Source organism: Talpa occidentalis, unplaced genomic scaffold, assembly GCF_014898055.3.
Source record: "Talpa occidentalis isolate TD23 unplaced genomic scaffold, MPIMG_talOcc4v2.1 talOcc4.2, whole genome shotgun sequence".
Lineage (NCBI taxonomy): Eukaryota > Metazoa > Chordata > Mammalia > Eulipotyphla > Talpidae > Talpa > Talpa occidentalis.
The window spans coordinates 4002470-4024877 of NW_023602073.1; the positions used below are offsets into that span (position 1 = coordinate 4002470).

The 22408-nt window shown below is 41.6% G+C and overlaps 1 protein-coding gene across 1 annotated transcript; it reads right to left on the reverse strand.

Annotated features, from left to right (window-relative positions):
• Positions 1-704: 704 nt before the first annotated feature.
• On the reverse strand, positions 705-21818 carry MCUR1 (mitochondrial calcium uniporter regulator 1). Its single transcript, XM_054698858.1, has 9 exons — positions 21527-21818; positions 13879-13998; positions 11796-11899; positions 10645-10746; positions 9756-9797; positions 8599-8670; positions 3509-3562; positions 1628-1742; positions 705-776 (listed from the first exon to the last, which is right to left on the reverse strand). Exons 1-9 carry the CDS (start codon positions 21816-21818, stop codon positions 718-720), a joined length of 960 nt encoding a protein of 319 aa, XP_054554833.1. The 3' UTR covers positions 705-717.
• Positions 21819-22408: the final 590 nt, after the last annotated feature.

A 22408-nucleotide genomic window follows, 5' to 3' on the forward strand; every position in this document is an offset into this window, starting at 1 on the left:
GGTAATTCCACAAGTGGATTGTTACAGTTGTCAATGAGGGAGGGCGAGCAACGGCAAGAAGAGGGAAGGAAATTCAGGATTTTAAGAAGTAAAAGAGAGTTCTCATGACAATTACACTTCATTAAGCAACAAAATTTTCTAGCTGGAAGACACTTTAAAATTAACCATAACAATAACTTATTAAGACAATGGAAATTAGAAGAAAAGAAAAGAAAATTTTACCCCCTTCTTTGGGGGTAAAATACAGCTGTATCACTAACATATCCACCAGCTCAGGCTGAAACACAGTCGTCTGGGGCAGGGACTGGCTGAAGGCACGGGTGGGGCTTTTAGGAAGAGGATTTAGTGTCCTTAGGTTTCAGTGATTCTTCAGCACTTTGCTTTTCAATGGAGACCTCATATCTTTACATGACAAAAAATTGTAGAGAATTAGATAAATATTTACTTTGGGTATGTCCCACAGGTTAGATCAAATTCACTGGCCCCGCTGAGTGGAGTCTTCCTTCTCCACAGCCACTCGGTTATAAAGTCAACTCAACAGAAAAGATAAGAGGAGCAATTGTGAAATTTCTGCCTTCTTTATCTTGGTTGTCTGTCCATATTTATATAAAATAATCTGCATTAAATACAAATCAGGGTTAAAATTTAAGATGAGAAAAAAGGACAACAATCTGGCATTCTTAAGGCAAAGAGTAGAGATACTGTTAAATACATACTTTATTGTACCCACAGGCGATAAAATCCCAGAGCTACTGTTAGGCACGTAAATACAGACCCTGTAAGAAAAAAAATAATTGAGAACAGCGTTAGTTCTATTAACGGTTACTTAGGGGAATGTCTTTTTATTAGTAAAACACCCACTTACCGACCTATTTGCCAAAAAGAAGAAAAAAATAAAAAAATCCAAGTGATTTATATTGTTCAAAGATGTACAATATCCTACGAAACACCAGCCCATTAAAAAAACCCCACAGCTTAAAATTATTTTCAAAGTACAAAGGATCTGATATTCAAGAAAGTTTTTCAATCCAAGTATAGAATCACAAAAATTCGGTGGTCACAGTGTGTGTATATGTGTGTGTGTGTGTGTATGTGTGTGTGCGTGCATATGTACATATATACAGGACAGACCCTTCATGAGCCAAATTTCACTTCTAAACACTAAATATCTGATTAAGCCAAAACATGAAATCTGAGTTAAAATAATGGCTAAGTAATTTTTTTTGGGGGGATACATGAATTTTCATTCCCTCTTTGGGCTCAAAAATTGCAAAAGCAAAACAACTTTTTAATGAGGAATATCACCCAATGAAGCAGGAAGTTCACAACTCAAAAGCCTTTCATTCTCTCTAAAAATATTTGTTTTGAACTAACCTGTAGTTCAACGACAACAGTTCATCCAGTGATTTATAAAATGTATCATTTTACTAATTATGTTACTGCTTAGAAAGAAAAAGGTGTCAATTATAGTATGGCAGCCACCCACTACAAATTGTAAGATGGCGTCCATTTGAAATTGAAACAAGATAAGCCGGAATCAATGAAGGGCAATACCTGTCTTTGACTTACTTTATAAGTTTATTTTATTTTCAGCTTGTTGTAACTACCCAGATACAAAGCCACTTACCTGCTAAGTATTTAATATTGTCAAGTTTGTGTGACTCAAGCATGGTTTTAAGGCCAGCAACCTCCGTGTCTATCTTCCTGTCTGTCTGGGTGACGGCCCGGTCTTGCTGGGCATGCTTTTAAAACAAAGAGATTCACAGCATTAACCCGCTTGAGAAGACACAGCCCCCTCTGCTCTGCCAGCCTTTCCCAACAGGGTGCAGCCGAGGACACTAGGCAAAGACTCAGGACATTTGGCCCTGGTGTTACTGCTCCCACACTCCCACCATGGTTGTGTTGCACACCGCAGGGTGCTTATCTTATTAGGTCTGTTTCCTTGTTTGAAAAAAAAGGAGAAGAAAAATAAGAAAAACAAACAAAAAAACAAAAAGCAACTGAACTTGATTGGTTTAAGGAAAGTTAGAAAATATTCTTTAATTGCTATATTCTGTAAAGGTGTATGACATGTAAGGCACAGGAAAAGATGCCGTCAACTACTTTTTGCTTTCTGAAATAAAATTTAAATAGTATTCAAGGAACACTTAGATATCGAAAACTTAATTTTATCCCAAAGTACTTTTCAAGAGTATATTTTGCTCGCACGGGATGTTCAGAAATTTAAACATGAAAACGTGCATTAAAAAGCTTTTGTCAATCACAAATGACTCTAAAATAAGGGGGGGTGTTATGAAGCCCGTCTGTTCTCAATGGCAATGAATATGTCTCACCCTTTCATATGTTCCTCCTAATGAGAAGACTATAGAAATACTTTAAAAAATGGGATCTTGGATAATCTAAAAGCAACAGTCCTTGCTTGACACTATTTCTACTCACAGTTATAAAAGTTTTCTTCTTTTATATTTCAAATGCAGAGTGTTTATTATTATTATGAGACTTGTGTATACCAAAGGCCTACTTGTGTTGTTTCCCAAGTATAACACAGTTAAACTAGACATATAATCTACCTGTAAAGGTGGTGAGTTTGGGTGATGGTATAAATGGGTTGTAATATTTCATCAATGCACAAAAACACTGCAGCAACTTCACCAAAACTTTCCTAAGGCGAGTAGCTAGTTCCCTAGGACTAATAATCAGTTAATCAATAAGGAAATAAATGCCTAGATGAATAGAAAAATACTCTAGCAGAATATTTCAGTATTCTTACCATGGAAGTCTCTTGTAGATTGCATAGATTCTATGTATTACAGGATTGAAAAGAATGCATGCCATAAATTAAAATAAAATAAAAAACCCGAAGATATCCCACTTTTGGGCATATAGCCAAAAGAAATGAAGACACAAAGTCCAACAGATACTTGTATGGCCATGTTCTTATGGCATTACAAATTACTCAATATACAAATGACCACAAGACAGAAGCAACACAAGTGTCCTCTGATAATCAAGATATGGTATATATTCATACAATAGAATGTATCTTACACATTACAAGTATAAACCTTGAGGACACTATGCTCGGGATAGTAAGCCAGTCACAAAAGGACAAATACAAAATGATTTCATTTATTTGAGGTACTCAGAATAGTCAAAACCATAGAAGGAGAAAGCAGAATGTCTGTAACTACCAACTGGGGGCTGGGGGATAGGGAGCTAGTAGTATTTAATGGGTAGTTTCAATTCTGCAAGATGAAAAAGAACTCTTTGGATAGATGGTAGTGATAGTAGCACAATAATGTGAATGTGCCATTCAACTTAAAAATGGCTAAGATGGCCATTTTTATGTGTATTTTACTGTTTAAAAACCCCACAAAAACCCAAAAATCCCTGACACCAAACCTGCATGTTTTCCTGCAACATTACATAATTACAAGTGACAGTAACCACGCCTGACATGAAACAAAGGTGAGTAATTTTAGATCAAGAAGTCAGTCTCATTTCTTACCAATGCCACCATTTCTGTCTTCATTTCCAGAAGCTTCCTTTCATTCAATGAATACTGGAAAAAACATGCAACATAGTTCAGAGATTCTAATGTATTCCTTTTGATTTCTCCTTAAAATATGCTGGTCTTAGTAATCCCCAAGGTTTCTTGGATTCCCCTAGTCATCACCTTTGAGATAAAGTAGCCTGCTTGCTCCGCTCTTTCAGATCTGCTCTTGAGGTTTCTTATTTGTAATCACTCATCACTCCAATATCTGAGCTCCCTTTTGTCATTTTTCACCTCTCTCTGCTATGTTTTTCTCTTTTCAGCTTTTTACTGTGCTGTCTCTATCCAGCACACTATTCTAGTGGCATTTGTGGGACCAATTTAGATGGATACTGAGCCTTTTGGTTTTGAGAGTACTGGAAAAAGTTGGGAAGGATTCAATTTAAGGGCTGTTCCTGCATAATAACAAATGAATCTGGTCACAACTTGAGGCTTAGACAAAAGATAAAGTTCAGAAAAATAGTCTCAAGAAGTAGTATTTTGTGACACAGACGTTGCCTTGTGATTAGAAAACACAAGGAAAATACAGATCTAACACACAAAGCCATTATACTGGTTTCAATTAAAAACAAAACACTTGGTTGTAGTCACAACGGAGCATTATTAAGGAACTGATCTTTGTTTTTTATGTCTAAGCAAAGATTTAGTGCAATTTTGTTGACACTGAAATCAAAATCAGACATATCTCCTTAGCAGTGAGCATTAGGATTTAAGTGAACAAATGCAAATCTATATTTAAATGAATAGTTAAGAATTCATTAAATTAACATTGTTATAGGCGAAAAACAAATGCTTTTGGAAGTATCTATTTAAATAATTCATTTATTTTTATATATTTTACATCAATGTTCATTTTTTTCCACAATGCTTGCTTTCTTTCCTCAGATGTAGTCCCCATAGAATTTCCACCACCAATTCACCCATGTACCATCACCAGCAATTCCACTCCTAGGGATCTACCCAAAGGACACAAAAACATTAATTCAAAAGAATACCTCTACCCCTATGTTTATTGCAGCAGTATTTATAATAAGTAAGACTTGGAAACAACCCACATGCCCAAAAATAGATGACTGGATCAAGAAGATGTGGCTTATCTGCACAATGGAATACTATTCAGCAATCAAAAAAGAAAATCTCATGCCACTTGCAACAACATGGATGGAGCTAGAAGGGATTATGCTCAATGAAATAAGTCAGAAGGAAAAAGAAAAAATACTGGGTGGTTTCACTTATAGGAGGAATGTAGGGGAACCAAATAAGGGGTCAGGGAAAAATTGTAACAATAAAAAAGCACAATAAAAATAAACAGACAACTATAAGTCAGTGACATTGTGCAGTGATGGGGGAGGGAAAGGGATCAAAATAAGGGCAAAAAGAAGAGCACAGGGGATTTTGGAAGTATTTAGAAGCTTTCTAGGTATAAGACGTCCTCCTGGGACTACTAGGGGGGATAGTATCAAAAAAAGTCACTGCTTAGAGATAATAATAATAATAATAATAAAAAAGAAAATCTCGACCCCCCAATTAAAATCTAGTTGCAAGACCAAAAAATAAATTTCATTCTGTCTTTTAAGTCAGGGTTCCAGACAAGGAGAGAGCCATGCATCATATCGCCACTAGAGGGCAGGGCTGGATTTTCTGCACACCTTTTAAACTCCAGTCTCTAACTGTACTGACTCAGTCACAAGAGCCTAAATCTTGACATTGTCATTATTTTAAAAATAATATCTCCAAGGCTCTGTCTTCCCTAAAGAAGTTTATAGGTCATACTGCTTTTGAAACTGGCTATATCACCACAGTTCATTGAACTGAACAATAATTTTATTAACCAAATTATTAATTTTATTAACCAAAAATGAGAAGTTCAATAACTCATCTCTACACATGGTCATTGCTGAAGTTACTCTGAAGTATAGGACAACAGCATATTAATATACCATTGTTCTGCGCTTCATAGTGATCTAAGCTTAGGATTACCAAGATCAACTTCTCAGCTAGGTTAGGAAATTCACTGGTTTTAATCCTTGATGACACCCCATATTTCCCAATCTCCTATGATATAGGAGAATAGTTAGTTAGAGGTTTCCTTATCAATCAGATAGATTCAGAATTTTTGCTAAGGACTCAACCAGTTAGGGCAAAAGTAGTCAAAAGAGATTCTCTTCTTTGAGATACCAGTCATATGCTAGTGATCACTAAGTATTTTTCAGATACTAGGTGATTTGGTCCTCATGTCTGAAAAATATTTTTAGATTAGAAAGACAGGTAACATAGGCATAACAATTACTTTGTACAATGAAGCTCAACTTAACTCTTGAAATCCAGAGGCAATTTCTAAATATAGTTAAGTATGTCTGAATTTCCAGACTAGGTTCATTTATCATTGTAGTACATTTTGGTTAAAAGCAAATTATGAAAAATGAGAAAACAATGAATAATTTTGAGTACTCACTGTCTGGACATGTATCCAGCTCTGTGTTAGGAAAACACCTTCTATGCCCTATTTTTCATTATGATGAGAATAAAAAGGGCATCTAATGTTATCAAATTCAAATAAGGTGTAAACAAAAAGACAGATGGGCTAAAAATCGCAACCCAACACATATCTTTATTAACACTTTCAGCTTATTTCACCCCTACTTTCTTATTTATTTTTATCATTAATTATATATATATATATATGTTTTACATCATTTTTCCTTTTTGTACAAGGCATGCTTTGTACACCTCTCAGGTGGAGTCCCCATAAAATTCCCACCACCAATTCCCCTGTGCACCATCACCATTGTCTCTTGTGCTCTTCCCTCCCGTTTTGATCCTCTTCCCTTCTCCGCAGAGTGTCTCTGATTAACAGATGCCTGTTAATTTTGTTTTTTTATTTATTATAATTATTTTTTTCCTGATCCCTTAATTGGTTCCCCTACATTCCTCCTATGAGCGAAATCATCCAATATTTTTCTTTTTCTTTTTTTTTTTTAAGATTTATTTATGCATACAAGAACTGGGGTACAGGCTAGAGGTGCGGGAGGTGAGAGGATTCACCAGAGACAGAATGGGGAGCAGACCAGGCGGATAGACCGAAGTACACTGCTGAGGGGAGAAGCAGCTGAAATAGGAGAGGTCTGCTGTACCATGTGGGTCAGCTCCCTGGTGGCGGATCAAACTCGTGCTACGGTAGCTGTGGATTACTTCCTAGTGCTGATGCTTAACTCCTTATGCCACCAGGGAGGCCCCCTATTTTTCTTTTTCTTTCTTGCTTATTTCACTAAGCATAATCCCTCCCAGTTCCATCCATGTTGCTGTGAATGGCATGAATTTATCTTTTTTGATTGCCGAATAGTATTCCATTCTGTATATATACAGTATTTTGTTGATCCAGTCATCTATTTTTCGGCATTTGTCACCCTCACTTTCACTGCAGCATTGTTTAAAACAGCCAACACACAGAAGCAACCCACATGTCCACTGATGGATGCAAGGATAAAGAAAATGTCCTATATACACAACAGAGTATTACCTAGTCCTAGAAAAGGTGGAAATTTTGTCTTACAACAACATGGACGGCACTTGAGGGCACTATGGTAAGTTAAATAAGTCAGAGAGAAAAGACAAATACGGTGCAGTCTCACTTACATGTGATTCTTTAAAAAAGGGGGAAAAAAAGCTCCCTGAGTGCATAGATAAAGAGAACAAATTGGTGGTTGCCAAAGGTTGGGGGCAGGGGGAAGTGAAGGAGAAAGTGATGAGGATCAAAAGGTACAGATTTCCAGTGATATAATAAATAAGCCATGGAGTGTAATGTACAGGATTGTGGCTACAGTTGATACAGTACTGCATATTTGAAAGCTGCAGAGCAGATCTTAAGCATTCTCATCACAAGAAAAAAACAACTGTATCTACGTATGATGACAGGCCTGACTAGGCTGGGGGTCATTTTGTAATGCATAGAAATATCACGTGCTGCACACCTGAGCTAGTATAATGTTACATATGTCATATCTCAATGCCATAAAAAACAAAATTTAAGAAAACAAAGAAACGTTCGTATGAAAAAAAATGTATTTATAGGCATTACTTTTGAAAAGGCGAAGACAGCAGAGCTGTCCTCAGATCCTGAGTGTGAACCTGCACACAGAGCTGCAGAGCATCTATCTCCATCAGCTTGATTATTTACAGCCCACATTTTGTCACCTCTTTTTGGTAACATGTAGAGCACTATTTTATTTGAAATTTCAATTTAGCCTAACTTACAGAATTATTGAGAATTTGCATTTTGAAACAATGCAATAAAGTCATTATGATTTCTCTATTAAAAAAAGACTATGAGGGCCTCCCTGGTGGTGCAGGGGTTAAGTCTCAGCACTATCAAGCTATCCACAGACACTGCAGCAGGAATTCGATCCCTGGCCAGGGAGCTGACCCACATGGTACAGCAGATCTCTGTAGTAGACCTCTCCTGTCTCACCGCTGCTCTCCTCAGCAGTGTATTTCAGTACATCTGCTTGTTCTGCTCCCCAACTCTGTCTCTGGTGAATCCTCTCACCCCCCCGCACCTCTGACCTACCCCCCAGTTCTTGTATGCGTAAATAAATAAAAATAAATGTTTAAAATTTTTTTTAAAGACTATGAGAATATATTTTAATCTTAAATTTCAGTATAGATCTTGAAATTAATAATCTAATATTATTCAAGCCAGATAATCAATTGAACTTTTATAAAATCAAGATAGCTGGAGGCTTAAGTCACCATTAAATAAAGCAAGATTGAATTCAATTTCTTTGTTAATGTCTAAGGACACATAATTTAGCATCTTGGAAATAAAGATGATTCAAACTTGACTTGACCCAGATTTTAATTTTCACGTTACTTTCGAAAGTTTAAAATTTAAGCCCGAATCCAAAACATAATTAAAAAAAGAAGCAGTTGTGTCTAACACTGATACACAGGTAAATATGGTACAGTACTCGCATATAAATGGCAACTTCATCAAACATTCCATCCTGTGAAGAAAATAGTTTTCTATTTTTAATAAAAGAACATACCAATTCTTTTACTCTGCTCTTTTCTAGATTGAAGTCTAACTTGGTATCTGTTCGGACTTTGAGCACTTCATCCTAGAAGGGCAAACAAAAAAGAGAGAAAGAAATCAAAAGTAAGAAATCTAAACCCCTGAAGATGTGAAACCTGCGATTGTGTCTCCACAGGCAGCAGAGAGGAAGGGCAGACACAGGGGCTTGTAGACAAAGGGGGGACAGCGACTGATGATGCTGAGACACTGGTCAAGCTACATCTGGAGTCAGTCCTGCCTCGGGACATACGCAGCTATGGCTACAAATCCATTTCTAAAGAGTTATCGTTGCTTTTGACCTCAGGATTCTCAATATAATTTCCTTGTGACATTTATGAATAAAGTTGTTTCTTGGACAACTTTGGAAAGCAGAGATGGTCTCAGTGAAGTAAAACATTAATAGTGGTTTAAATAAAGCTTTCTTCCTGACAATCATATAAACATCTTCTGTAATATCATTATCCCTTCCACTTCAAAAGTAATCAAACACCCAACATAGTAAACATTTTAAAACCACAGGTAATTAGCTAAAGATAACGTATTCTAAGAGAATCCACAATACCACTTTAAAAAACTTTCACTTTAAGATGCCCTGGGGCCTCCCTGGTGGCGCAGCGGTTGAGCGCTGGGTTGCGAAGCTGCCTGCAGCCTCTGCGGGTGCCGGTTCGATCCCTGGCTGCTCCCCTGCCACCGGAGGAGGGTCCCAGATGGTACGCAGACCTCTCCTGCCGCCCGCTGCTCCCCTCAGCAGTGTCCTTTGGTCCTTCTGCCTGCTCTGCTCCCCGCTCTGGCTCTGGTGAATTCTCTCACCCTCCCGCGCTTCTGACTGGACCCAGTGCATATATAAACAAAATAAATAAATAAATAAAACATGCCTCTATTAAAAAAAAAAAAAAGATGCCTTAATTCTTCCCAGAACACAATTTCCCTAATGAATTTGGGTGTAGGCATCAGAAATTATTCATTGGCTGTGTTTTTAGCTAAATCTTCTAATTTGTACTTTTGAAACATATTACATACACATTTAATATGGAATTATGTTTTTAAGGACATAAAATATTTCTTATATTTATTATTAATAAGCTCATGTAATTACATAAAATAAACCAATAAACAGGATGGTGATCTTACCATTACTTGTTGTTTTAACTGATGCAGCTCAAGTTTCATTTTCTGAAAAACACATTAAAAAGAAATAAGCCAAGGATATGTTTAGACTGTTGAATAAAAATATAAAGCTTAGTAATTAACAAATATGAAAACATTACTAATGCACAAATCCCCCCCACGTTCCACAGGAAAGTGTCTGCATTAAGAATATAGTATTAATGGAACAGTTTCAGTAGCAGAAAAGATTATTTGTCGAGACAGGATAGTACTATGACCACATGTATATCCTCAGATCTGTTATGATTCATCACTAAGGTTACAAAAAATGGTAACACAAGTGTTTTTAACATATGCATTTGCTTTCAGAGAAGCTGCATCCTTTAATACATCCTTCAAACTTTCTTTTAACTAATTCTGCCTTAGCTTTAAGGGCAAGGTTAAGATCAAAAGGTAATAATTGCATTTCCCTTATGAACTTTAAATAGGACTGAAACAAAAGGCAAATACAAAGAGAGCATTTCTTTAAACACTGATCCCATAGGACATGCTTTGAGAAACTATGGGATATTTTATAGCAACACTTATTCATAATAACCCAAAACTGGAAACACTTCTAACAAAAGTAAGCATAAAATAATGTGGCATATTCATATAATGCTGTTTAGCCAATGAAAAAGAATGACGTACACTGCGGGACACACCATATGATTCCATCAGATAAAGTTCTGGAATAGGCTGAACTAGTCAAAGGCAATATGGCTTCCTCTGTGGGAGGAGTGACTACAGGGGGGCATGAGAAGGACGCCTTGTGAAAATTCATCAAAATGTACACTTGTGTACTTTTATGTGTCTATATATTTCAGTACCTTAATATAAAGTAGTTTGTAAATATGAACAATTCTAATTTTACCTCATTTTCTGCTCTGAGCATTGAAAATTCACTCTTTTCCAAAATAATCATATCCTTTTTCACATTAGAAATTTGAGACATTATTTGCTGAAGAGTGATCTCCTAGGAAAAGAAAAACAAAACATATAATCTAGTCTAGTCTACAAGGTCCATCTCCCAGGCCTCCCTGGTGGTGCAAGGGGTTAAGCACCGTACTATGAAGGAATCCACAGCCTCTGCAGCACGAGTTCAATCCCCAGCCGGCCAGGGAGCAACCCACATGACGCAGCAGACCTCTCCTGTCTCACCCGCTGCCCCCCTCCGCAGTGTATTTCAGTCAGTCTGCCTGTTCTGTTCTCCGCTGTCTCTGGTGAGTCCTCTCACCCCCCCCCCACATCTCTGGCCTGTACCCCAGTTCTTTCATGCATAAATAAATAAATCTTTAAAAAAAAAAAAGTCCATCCCCCATCAAATATCATCTTAATAAGAGATTAGAAGAACATGAGCATCAGAAAAGAGGCTCAAAAAAAAAAAAAAAATTACAGGGCCTTCCCGGTGGTGCAGCGGGTTGAGCACCATGCTGTGAAGCTGTCTGCAGCCTCGGCAGTGCAGGTTCGATTCCCGGCCGGCCAGGGAGAAACCCACATGGTGTGGTGGACCTCTCCTGTCTCGCCCACTGCTCCCCTCAGCAGTGTGTTTTGGTCCTTCTGCCTGTTCTGCTTCCCGCTTTGTCTCTGGTGACTCCTCTCACCCTCCTGCACTTCTGACTGTACCCCAGTTCTTATATAAATAAATAAATCTTTAAAAAAAATCACAAAATGAGGAAAGGAAAAGAAAAAACACAAGTCCAGTATCATCATCACGTAAACCACAGTCAAGAGGGGGGCAGTCCAAGCTGAAGAACCCAGCACTGTAATTCTGCCCACATCGCCGTTATTAATGTGTGTTTGACTGGAACAGTTCTCAAGTAAAGTGACTTTATAGCACCATTCTGTAAGTCCACTAAATAGCTTTGAAAAAATATATATTTTTTAATGACACTGTAATCACTTGCCTCTCAATTATGGCTAAAGTCACTAACTACTTTTCAACAGAAAATTATCTGAAAATATAATATACAAATAATGCCACCTTCAGCTTTCTTATTTGCTCAGGTGGCTGACAAAACTCACCTGCTGCATCTTGGTGACCATATCTTTGTAGACAATATCCATATTGGCATCCATGATCTTGACCAGGGCAGACACAATGATTTCTGCTTGTTGAGTAGTAAACCCTGAGCAGACACATAAAGATAATCACACTCAGGAATTCTAGATGTCAGAAAAAAAAAATGTCCATGGAGAAACATATTCAGGTGAATGTGTGAATTCAGAAGCAGAAGGAGCGCCTAGTGAGCAGAGGGTAAGGAGACTAGAGTCCTGGGTTGAGCGTGTGCCCCCATGTAACACGAGGACTTCTGACTGTACCCAGTGCTTGTATAAACAAATAAATAAAAATCTTAAAAAAAAAATATACTTAAAGAGACCAAAAAAAAAGACCTTCAAAGACCTATTCCTTCCACTTTACTCAAAGTCCTTTCATTTTCAATGTGTGGGCAATGCTCATCAAGAAAACCATTCCAAAATTTACCCACTAACATGATGGTGTTGTGTAGCTCTGGGGAACTGGAATACGGAATAGTTTCTCTTGTTTCTTTTCTGTCCTCCTAATTTTTTGAAAGTGAACATCTGTATGTTTTAATACTTTAATAAGAAGAATTCATAGTTAAACATAATTTGGTCTGGCAATTATGAAGAAGAGAATAAGAGAAACATGGGCCTTCCTGGTGGCACAGGGGTTAAGACGCAGAACTAAGAAAAACAGAAACAAAAAGAGAACTTAACACTGGTGATAAACTCCAAAGTCTGAAAACCTAAAACCCCCAATGGTAGGAAAAAGGGATAATAAAAAACTGACGTTAAACATGAAAACCTACTGAGTTACCAGATACAAATTAGTTTTTGTTGGAATGAGAGAACAAGACACAATCAGGGTGAGTGAGATTATAGACACATGGGGAGTTTTGTTAGGAAACACAGCTCTGGACCTCATCCTGCCTGACCTCATGCCAACCTAGTCATCTTAGATACCCCACATTATCACCATCAGCCTGAGTAAGCACCTTCACACCCTCTTGGGTCAAGGTTTGAAATCAAGAAAAGCAGAAAGTGCACATATCAAAATAGTGCATTTGATCTTTTAAATGTGTACAATTTTTGTCAAAATAGATAACACTTTGGGGGGGGGGGAGAAGGGAAATAAACTCCACCTCTTCATGAGAGGAAGGCTTGAGGCCACTGAGTTTACTACAGCCACCTCCATGCTGTCACACTTAGCAAATTAAGGATGTTTCCTTAATATCATGTAGAAATGCCCCCCTTAGCTTCAATGTCTTTCTACAATTGACTTCTTTGAATATAAGAACACTAGGTACACATACACACACACACACACACACACACACAGGGAGAGAGAGAGAGAGAGAGAAAGAGAGAGAGAGAGAGAAAGTAAAAAGAAAAAGCAAAGCAGAAAGACTTCTGCTTCTCAACATAATTTTAGATGCCCTTCCTCTTACATCTTCCCCTTTTAAGTTCTCGCTAAAAATCAAGTTTGAGAAACTGTAGAAATTATTATGCAGCATTTGACAGTTCTCCCAAAGTGCATTCAAGTAAATTATTTCACTGAATACTCAAAAGGATCCTTGGAATTCTTCTGACCATGAGGAACTAATATTAGTCTGAATATTAAAAATGTTAGTCTGGAAATTTTAGTCTGAATATTAAAAAACAAAGAATAAGGTGAAAGCATCTTAATTGCTGCTCAACTACCTACATTTTAATTCCACAAAAAAATTTAAAACCAAGATGCAGAGCAATAACATTATTTTTGTGCTTCACACAGTTGTTACAGAAAACAATCCTGAGTTTTGCTGACCTGAGTTTTTACCTACGACACTATATATCCACAGTGATGTTATAAAAATACACTTGATTGGAACGAAGAGGAAATGTGTGAAAAACATCTCCATTGTACTGATGAAGCAAACATTTCCTTAAAGAAAAAACAAGGGAATGAAAAAACCAGATTATTCAGAAGGTTATTCGCAGACTTAAAAGTCAGAAAGAGGAGAAATTAGATGAAATCTCATCATGACAGAACTCGTAATTTATTGTTCTCTTTTAAGGCAGGGAATGACCAATGAGTGGGGATTACCGTTTTCCTCAAGTAAGCACACCAAGGCATGGGTGTCAAAGTAGAGCTTCCTGCTCCCAGAGGCGGTGAACTCTTTCCTTTTGTGCTCCAGCTGCAAGCACCCAGTAGAGAGGCTCAGCTCTAGAAATGCAAAGGACAATAATGTTCAAAACCAAATCTAATGGCAGAAAAAAACAACTTAGCACCATGAAAAAAATATGACATACCCCCCCCAACCTATTTTTTTTTTTTACAACAGCTTTGTTGAGGTCTAATTCACATAGCCTACAACTCACCCACCGCAAGTGTGTCATTTCATTTAGAACAGAGTTGTACAACCATCCCCACAATCAACTTTAGAACATTTCACCACCCCAAAGCGGACTCATCCCTGTTAGCTATCACTCCTTAATCTCCCTAGTCCACCACCCCCAGACAACTGCTGATCTACTTGCAATCTCTCTCTCCTTTTTAAAGATTTATTTATTCATGCATAGAAGAACTGGGGTACGGGGCCAGATGCTGGGGGGAGGGTGAGAGGATTCACCAGAGACAGAGCGGGGAACAGGACAGGTGGATTTTACTGAAATACACTGCTGAGGGGAGCAGGAGAGGTCTGCCGCGCCATGTGGGTCCCCTCCCTGGCCTGGGATGGAACTCATGCTTCAGTGGCTGTGGACAGCTTCACAGTGCTGTGACTTAACTCCCCGCACCACCAGGGAGGCCCCGACTTGCAGTATCTGTGGAGTCGCCTACCTGGGACATTTCATAGGAACAGTATCACAAGACCTGTGATGTTTTGTCTGGCTTCTTTCACTCGGAGTGATGTTTTCAGGGTTCATCATCTTTCTATACATGTCAGTACTTTATTTCTTTTTATTGCCAAACAACATTCCATTGTATGGACATGCCATTTTTTTTTTGACCTGTTCATCAGCTGAAGGACACTTGCGGTGTTGCCACATTTACCTATATGAATGCTGCTCCTACGAACATTCATGTATATGTTTTTGTGTGAACACGTTTTCAATTCTCTTGGGTACACCCCTAGGAGTGGGACTGCTGCATCCTACTGTAACTCCATGTTAACTCTTGGAGATGAAGCCTTCCAAAGTGCCTGCACGGTTTTACATTCCCAAGAGCAGTATATGAAGGTTTCAGTTTCTCCACATCCATAACAACACTGGTTATTATCTTTTCTATCCTAATGGGTGTTAAGTGGTATTTCACTGCAGTTTTGATTTGCATTTCCCTGATGGCTAAAGATGGTGACCAGCTTTTCATATGCTTATTGGCCAGCTGCATATCTTCTTTGGAGAACCATCTATTCAGATCCTCTGCCCATTTAAAAACTGGGTTATCTTTTTTATTGCTGAGTTATAAAAGTGCTTTATATAGTCTAGATAATTCCCTTATCATAGACATGACTTGGAAATATTCTCTAACATTCTTGGGTTTCTTTTACTTTCTTTTCTTTCAAAGATTTTATTTATTTATGCATACAAGAACTGGGGTACAGGCCAGAGTTGAGAGGGGTGAGAGGGTTCACCAGCGACAGAGTGGGGAACAGAACAGGCAGCCTGACTGAAATACACTGTTGAGGGGAGCAGCGGGCGAGTCAGGAGAGATCTGCTGTGCCATGTGGGTGGCTCCCTGGCCAGGGATCAAACTCATGCTGCATTGGCTGTGACGAGCTACATAGGTTGCATCTTAACCCCTTGTGCCACCAGGGAGGCCCTCTTTTACTTTCTTGATGGTAGCTTTTGAAGCACAAAAGTTTTTAATTTTAGTGAACTTCAGTTTATATTCTCTCTTGCTCCTTGTGCTTTTGGTGTCATATCTAATTGAAGTACACAATGACATATGCTTTGGCTTTTACATTGAAGTCTTTGAATCACTAGAGTTAATTCTTGTATATGCTATGAAATGGGGGCTCAACTTCAATTTTTTTGTGCATGGATGACCAGCTGTCCCAGCACTATTTTTCTCCATTAAACTGTCATGTAACTCATCAAAAATTAGTTGACTATAGGGGACTCCTTGGTGGCGCTGGGGTTAAAGACAGTGTTATCAAGCTACTGCCAGCCCCTGCAGCACTAGTTCGATCCCCAGGTGGGCCAGGGAGCAACCCACATGGCTCAGCAGACCTCTCCTGCCTTGTCCGCTGCTCCCCTCAGCAGTGTTTCAGCACACCTGCCTGTTCTGCTCCCCACTGTCTCTGGTGAATCCTCTCACCACCACCCCCGCACCTCTGGCCTGTACCCCAGTTCTTGTATGCATAAATAAATAAATCTTCAAAAAAATAAATCAGTTGACTATAAATGTGAAGCCTTAGCTCCGGTTTCCCATTCTAGCCTGTCTGCCCTTATGGCAGTGCCACATTTTCTTGATTATCTGTAGCTCTGATGTAAATTTTGACTTTTAGGATGGGAGTCTGCCAACTTTGTTCTTTTTCTACATTGTTTTGGCTTTCTAAGTCCCTTGCATTTCCATATGTACTTTAGATCAGTTTATCAATTCGGTGATCTCACTGAACATATTAGCTCTTATCATTTGTATGAATTCCTCAGGGTTTTCTATATGCAAGTTCATGTCACCTGAACAGTGACAGTTTTAATTCTTCTTTTTCAATCTGAACACCTTTTCATCTTCTTGCCTGTTTGCTCTGGCTAGAACTTCTAGTATAGTGTTGAATGAAGTGGTGAGAACAGATATCCTTAATCCTGACTTTAACAAGAAAGCATTCTGTCTTTTGCTATTTAAATATATCAGCCACACATTTTTCAGATACCCTTTAACAGGTGAGGCAGTATCCTCCTGTTTTTAATTAGCTAGGGACACATTTTGTTTTGAATCATGAAAGGGTATTGAATTTTATCAAATTTTTTCCCTTTAAGATGACCACGTAGTTTCTCTCTTTTATTAATATGTGCATTATATGAATTGATTTTCAGATATAAGTGAACATGATGTTCCTGGAACAAAAGCCTGTTTAGTTATATTGTCCACTCCTTTTTATATATTGCTGGATTTGGTTTGCTAGGATTACTGTATTTTTACACATAATAAATACTGGTTTTTTGCTTTCTTTTCTTGGGATGTCTTCCCAAAAGTCTACCTTTAGAGAGATGTGCTCTAACACTTTGTATATTGTAGTTTCTATGAATTTCTATTTAGCCACACATCCAACTCATTTTGTAAACTTGTTTCAAGGCAGTCATTTGAAGAAGGTAGCATAAGAAAGCATGACCTAATTTATTTCATCAACTACTAAGTTTTAAGAAAAATTTGGAACAAGCACAATGCCAATTTCTCATTATTTCAAGAAAGGTCATTTAAATAGAATAGCTCCTTATTATCATACTGAAACTAAAAAAAACATTTTGAAAGCAAAGGAAAAATAAAGAGGCAAAATATAAAATAACTTTCATTTAAATCTAGCAAACAAAGCTATGAAAATCTTGCTTTTTTCCCCACATGCCATATGTTGTACAGGAGCGGTAGACCTGTCACCTACTAACAAGTTTAAAGATTTGCTCAAGAGGTTTCCTAGGTGACCAGAAAGACACTTCAGTTAATCAACTGCTACTCTTAATCCTTCACTACTAGAGGCTCTTAAAGGAAGTTGCAAGTAAGCAAAAGCAAGGCATGGACAGGGCCCTTCTGAGCCCATGCTTCTCCCTAAGCCCACAGCAGTGATGCCCAACCTACAGGCAACTTGGAAAGAGTCAGCGGCTGTGAGCATCAAGGTAAGTGCAAGAGACTGAATCATCACTCATTGTACCAAGCAGTATGCAGACTAACAAAATTTAAAATGTAATGACTACTGTATGTCTGTGCTTAATGGTAAAAATGGGCCCTTAGATCCAAAAAACCAACAGCCTACAGTATAAGGTTCTTGGCAAAACAAAGCTTTGAGCCCACACCTAGCCTTTCCTGTCTTTCTAGCCGCCTAGGCTGTTTCCTGCACTTTCATATCTTGATACGCCATCCTTCAGCGTGGTTTGCCCTCCTTTCTCAACTGGTGAATTTTAAGTATTGCTTTTACTTGTCTTTTAATATCTTGACAACTTGCAAAGCACCCATGAAGTTCTGGACACACATGCTACACTGTATGGTTCCCTCTGCTGTCTCCACCCAGGCCTGGGGTGGGGAGAAAACGTGACTGCTGCTCTATCAGTGTTCTAGTCCAGCACACACAGCTCCTGCATGGCACTGACCACACTATTTCCCTGTCTGTATCACCTACTAGATCAAGAGCTTTTAGTTATTTTTTTGCCATTAGCATTATCAGAGGGCCTGGCACACTGCAGGTCAGAATTAATTTTTCAGATTCACCTGCACGACTTCTAAGATCTGCACGATGAGACTGTCAGGAAGAAAATTTGAGATCAACTCCTTTCTCTTCTTTACCTAGTCTTCCCTTTTCACATCGATAAGCTCGCTGGAATTGGGTACCTCTTTTTTCCAGTCCATATTTCCAGTCCTGGGACAGAAACTGGACTTCACGAAACGAGACCCCGAATGCCTGACACAGAGCAGACCTGGTTTGAGACACAGGGTGGGCGAATAAGTGAACGAATAAAAGAACGCACCTCTCAAGTGCCCCCTATATTCTTTTTTTTTTGAGACTTATTTATTTCTTTATACAAGCACTGGGTACAGTCAGAAGCGCGGGAGGGCGAGAGGATTCTCCAGAGCCAGAGCGGGGAGCAGAGCAGGCAGAAGGACCGAAGTACACTGCTGGGGGGAGCAGCGGGAGAGGTCAGCGCGCCATGTGGGACCCTCCTCCGGTGGCCGGGGAGCAGCCGGGGATCGAACCGGCGCCGCAGAGGCTGCGGGCAGCTTCGCAACCCAGCGCTCAACCGCTGCGCCACCGGGGAGGCCCAAGTGCCCCCTATATTCTTCCTTACTCATCCTAGAACTGCCTTGGACTGTTTCCTGGAAACTGGAAACATCTGAGTTCAGACCTCACAAAGAGTGAAGTGATTATTCTAGACTCAAAATTCCTTGTTTCTAAAAACCAAGTAATGATCTGACTTACAACACAAATTCCACCTCTCTACACACACAAAACAAACCATCATAACCACTTTCTAAAGAGGAGCGAATTCCGATTTAGACATGCAGGTTTCCTTTCCAAAATGAGCGAGATTTTCAACAGTAAGCTTATTTCAAAATGCTGCCTTCTAAAAAGTGGAGAAAAGGGCTGGCCACTTCCCACCTGGCATTGCCGTTCCTGTGGAGAGGGTGACTGACTGCAGCCTCACCTCAGTCAAAGGGCAAACCTGAGGACTAGGGCTCGGCCATTCTCTGGCATTCAGAACACCTCTGACTCCTTCCTTCTCTATCAAGAAGCAAAACAAGGTCCGGGAATTCCCACTAATAGCCAACAAGCAAGTAAACTGAGCTATACTAAAGTGTAATATGTAATTCTCTTTTGGGGAGACTTTCAGCATATCAAAAGCATATTAAAAATACTAACAAGGGCCTCCCCGGTGGCGCAGCAGTTGAGCGCTGGGCTGCGAGCAGCCTCTGCAGCAGCAGTTCGATCCCCGGCCGCCAGCGAGGGTCCCGCATGGCGCTCAGACCTCTCCTGCCGCCTGCTGCTCCCCTCAGCAGTGTACTTCGTCAGTCTGCCTGTTCTGCTCCCCGCTCTGCTCTGGTGAATTCTCTCACCCTCCCGCGCTTCTGACTGTACCCAGTGCTTGTATAAATAAATAAAAAAATAAATCTTAAAAAAAAAATAAATAAATAAAAACACTAACAAAAGAAGCCTAAAGTCAGCCTTCGACAGAAAAGGAAACCAAGTTAAATTCCTATTCATAACATCGCACTGCGTGAACAGTCCAGTGAAAACCCTGGGCACAGAACAAACCACTAGGCTGAAAACATAGCAATGATCAGTCATTTACTGCTGGTGAATGGGCATATGGCCTTCCTTACTCTCTGTGTTCTCCAGTATCGATACATCCAGCCTCACTCTGCATGACGCCGAAGAATCAGATCACTCGTTCGAGATGAATCCAATGGTGCCGCCTTGCTGGTACAAAATCAGAAAACTAACTGACCGAAACTCAGAAAACTGCCCCATAATCTAGAATTATGAGAAATTCAACCACAGGTCAACAGGTCATCAAAAAAAGAGCAACAAATGCAGACATAAAACCAAAGCTACCTCTAATTCATAATTACTGCAGGACACGGGCAGAGTTAAATATTCATCTCCCACCCTTTGTATGTGAGCTACCTTCACCTAGTGGCCCCACCAGTTTCTCCCCCAGAGAGTGAACAGTATTCTTGAATTTTATGCTGTTAACATTTACTGGGCATTTCGGTTAAGAAAGATATTTTAAAAAACAGCCATCAGTTTGATTCCTGATGGACTTAGACTTCCCAACGTGGTATTGCTAATGTTTGCAAATAAAAAATAACCCAAATGTCATTTTTATCACTGTCTGCTGTCTAGTAAACAGAGTCTGTTGACACTTCGGTTTCAGTCAGGGCATGTGATTAGCCACATTTCCTTTTTTAATCAAATTGCACCCTCTCAATGAAACCTATTCTGATGACCGTAATTAAATTCATGACTGGAGCCTGTGCCACTCACGGAAACCTTTAACCCGTGTATATTGTCCCTTATCATTTATCACAATGTGTAAATTACAAATATGTGTACACACATAATACATAATTATTTCTGTAAACTAAATGCAAGCTATTCATGTTTGCATAAATTATATATAGTATATATTTACAAGTTCTGTATATGTATAATAATCTTAAAATTAATGCTTGCATAAATTATATATAATATATTTACAAGTTCTGTGTATGTATAATAATCTTAAAATTAATGTTTGCATAAATTATATATATTATACATTTACGCTCTGTATACGTATAATAATCCGTTAAAATTAAGGTCCAGGAAGGAAAGGCTTCTGTTAACTATTATAACCCAAGCACCTACAGAAGTGCCAGGAGACACTGGTGCTCAATGAATGACTCCCTCAGCGTCTGAAATGAAATTGTAAAACGCCCTTCGCTCCCCAGGGCTCGGTTCCTCCAGCTTCCCGGCCTCCCGCACGCCCTTCACCCGGGCGTCGCCCCAAGCCGGGCACCGACACAACGAGAGCCCCCGGCGGGCGCGCACCGCCCCTCCGCCCAGCACGCTCGGCCTCCCCCGCCCGCATCCCGCTAAAAATCTGCGCCAAAACCTTGGGACTTGGGCCTCCCCGGTGGCGCAGGGCGTTAAGCACAGCCCTGGGAAGCTGCCCGCAGCCTCTGCAGCACGGGTTCGATCCCCGGCCAGGGAGCTACCCACACGGCGCGGCAGACCCCTCCTGTCTCGCCCGCTGCTCCCCTCGGCGGTGTATTTCAGTCAGGCCGCCTGTTGTGCTCCCCGCTCTGTCTCTGGGGAGTCCTCTCGCCTGCACCCCGGTTCTTGTGTGAATAAATAACTAAATAACCCAAAACCTCGGGACTGAATTTCCAGCCCTCCGGCTCCTCCCCGCTGTCCGGCCCAGGCGGCGCCGGACAGACAGACCGACCTCGGGCCCCGCGCCCCGGAGGGCCGGCGCCCCGGGCTGCTCCTCTGGGTCCCCGGGCCCGCCCCGCGCCCGCCCCGCGCCCGCCCCGCGCCCGCCCCGCGCGCCTCCGGCCTCACCTCTCCTGCAGGCGGCGCGGGGGCCGCGGCCCAGCGCGGGGGCGCCCGGGCCGAGCCCCGCCGCGGCGCGCCCAGCCGGGGGTCCCGGGGGCCCGGGGGTTCCGAGGGTGCCGGGGCGCGCGCGCCCCCAGTCGGCGAGCGGCCGGCGCGGGGCGGGCGGCGGCGGCAGCAGGAGCAGCAGCCGCGGGGAGGCCCGCGCCGGGGAGCGGGGGCGCAGCGCGCCGAGCCCCGCCGGGAGCCCGCAGAGCAGGAGCCGCCCGGGCCCGCCGCCCGCCGCGGAGCCGCCGTCCATGCGAGGCGCCCGGGCCGCGCGCACAGGCCGAGGCCGCCGCGGGGCGCGTGGGCGGCGGCGCCGCACCCCCGGCCGGGCGGGGCGGGGCTCGGGGCGGGGCGCGGGGCTCGGGACTCGGGGCGGGGCTCCGGGCGCGGGGCGGGGCGCGATTCGGGGCGCGATTCGGGGCGCGCGGGCGGGCCGGCCCGGGCGCGCCTGGAGCTGGAACGAGCTGGCGGCGGCCCCGACCCCGCGTCCTCGCTGAGGCACCAACCGCCCGGTGCCCTGGGGAGCCGCGGAAGCCCCGGCCCCCCCAGGCAGCCGGGGTGGGGTGGGGGGGGCACGAGCTCCCCGGGTCCTAAGGCCCCGGGTGCGGCGCGGGGGTTCCTGTGAGGAGATTCTGACAGGGCCGGGGCCGGCCGGCCGGCGCCCCAGGGCCCGGGTGCGCGAGTCAATGGCTCCTCAGGGGGAAAAGTAAGTTTAGGGCCTTTGCTTCTGGGCTCCGGCACCGTCGACCTGAGAAACCCTCGATCTGGGAATTCCAGACCCGGGCGGGGTGGGGGGTGGGGGGGGGGGGGTCAGACGCGCCTGCTGACGAGAAAGGGCGTTTC

What these genes read in the sequence shown, in the direction of transcription:
- MCUR1 (XM_054698858.1), bottom strand. Translation starts at nt 21,818, where the DNA reads ATGGACGGCGGCTCCGCGGCGGGCGGCGGGCCCGGGCGGCTCCTGCTC. An exon ending in GTGCTTACTTGAGGAAAACG is followed by an intron (nt 11,900 to 13,878) that starts GTAATCCCCACT and finishes GTGTCTGCTCAG; the next exon opens with GGTTTACTACTCAACAAGCA. An exon ending in AGAGCAGAGTAAAAGAATTG is followed by an intron (nt 3,563 to 8,598) that starts GTATGTTCTTTT and finishes TGTTTTTTCCAG; the next exon opens with TATTCATTGAATGAAAGGAA.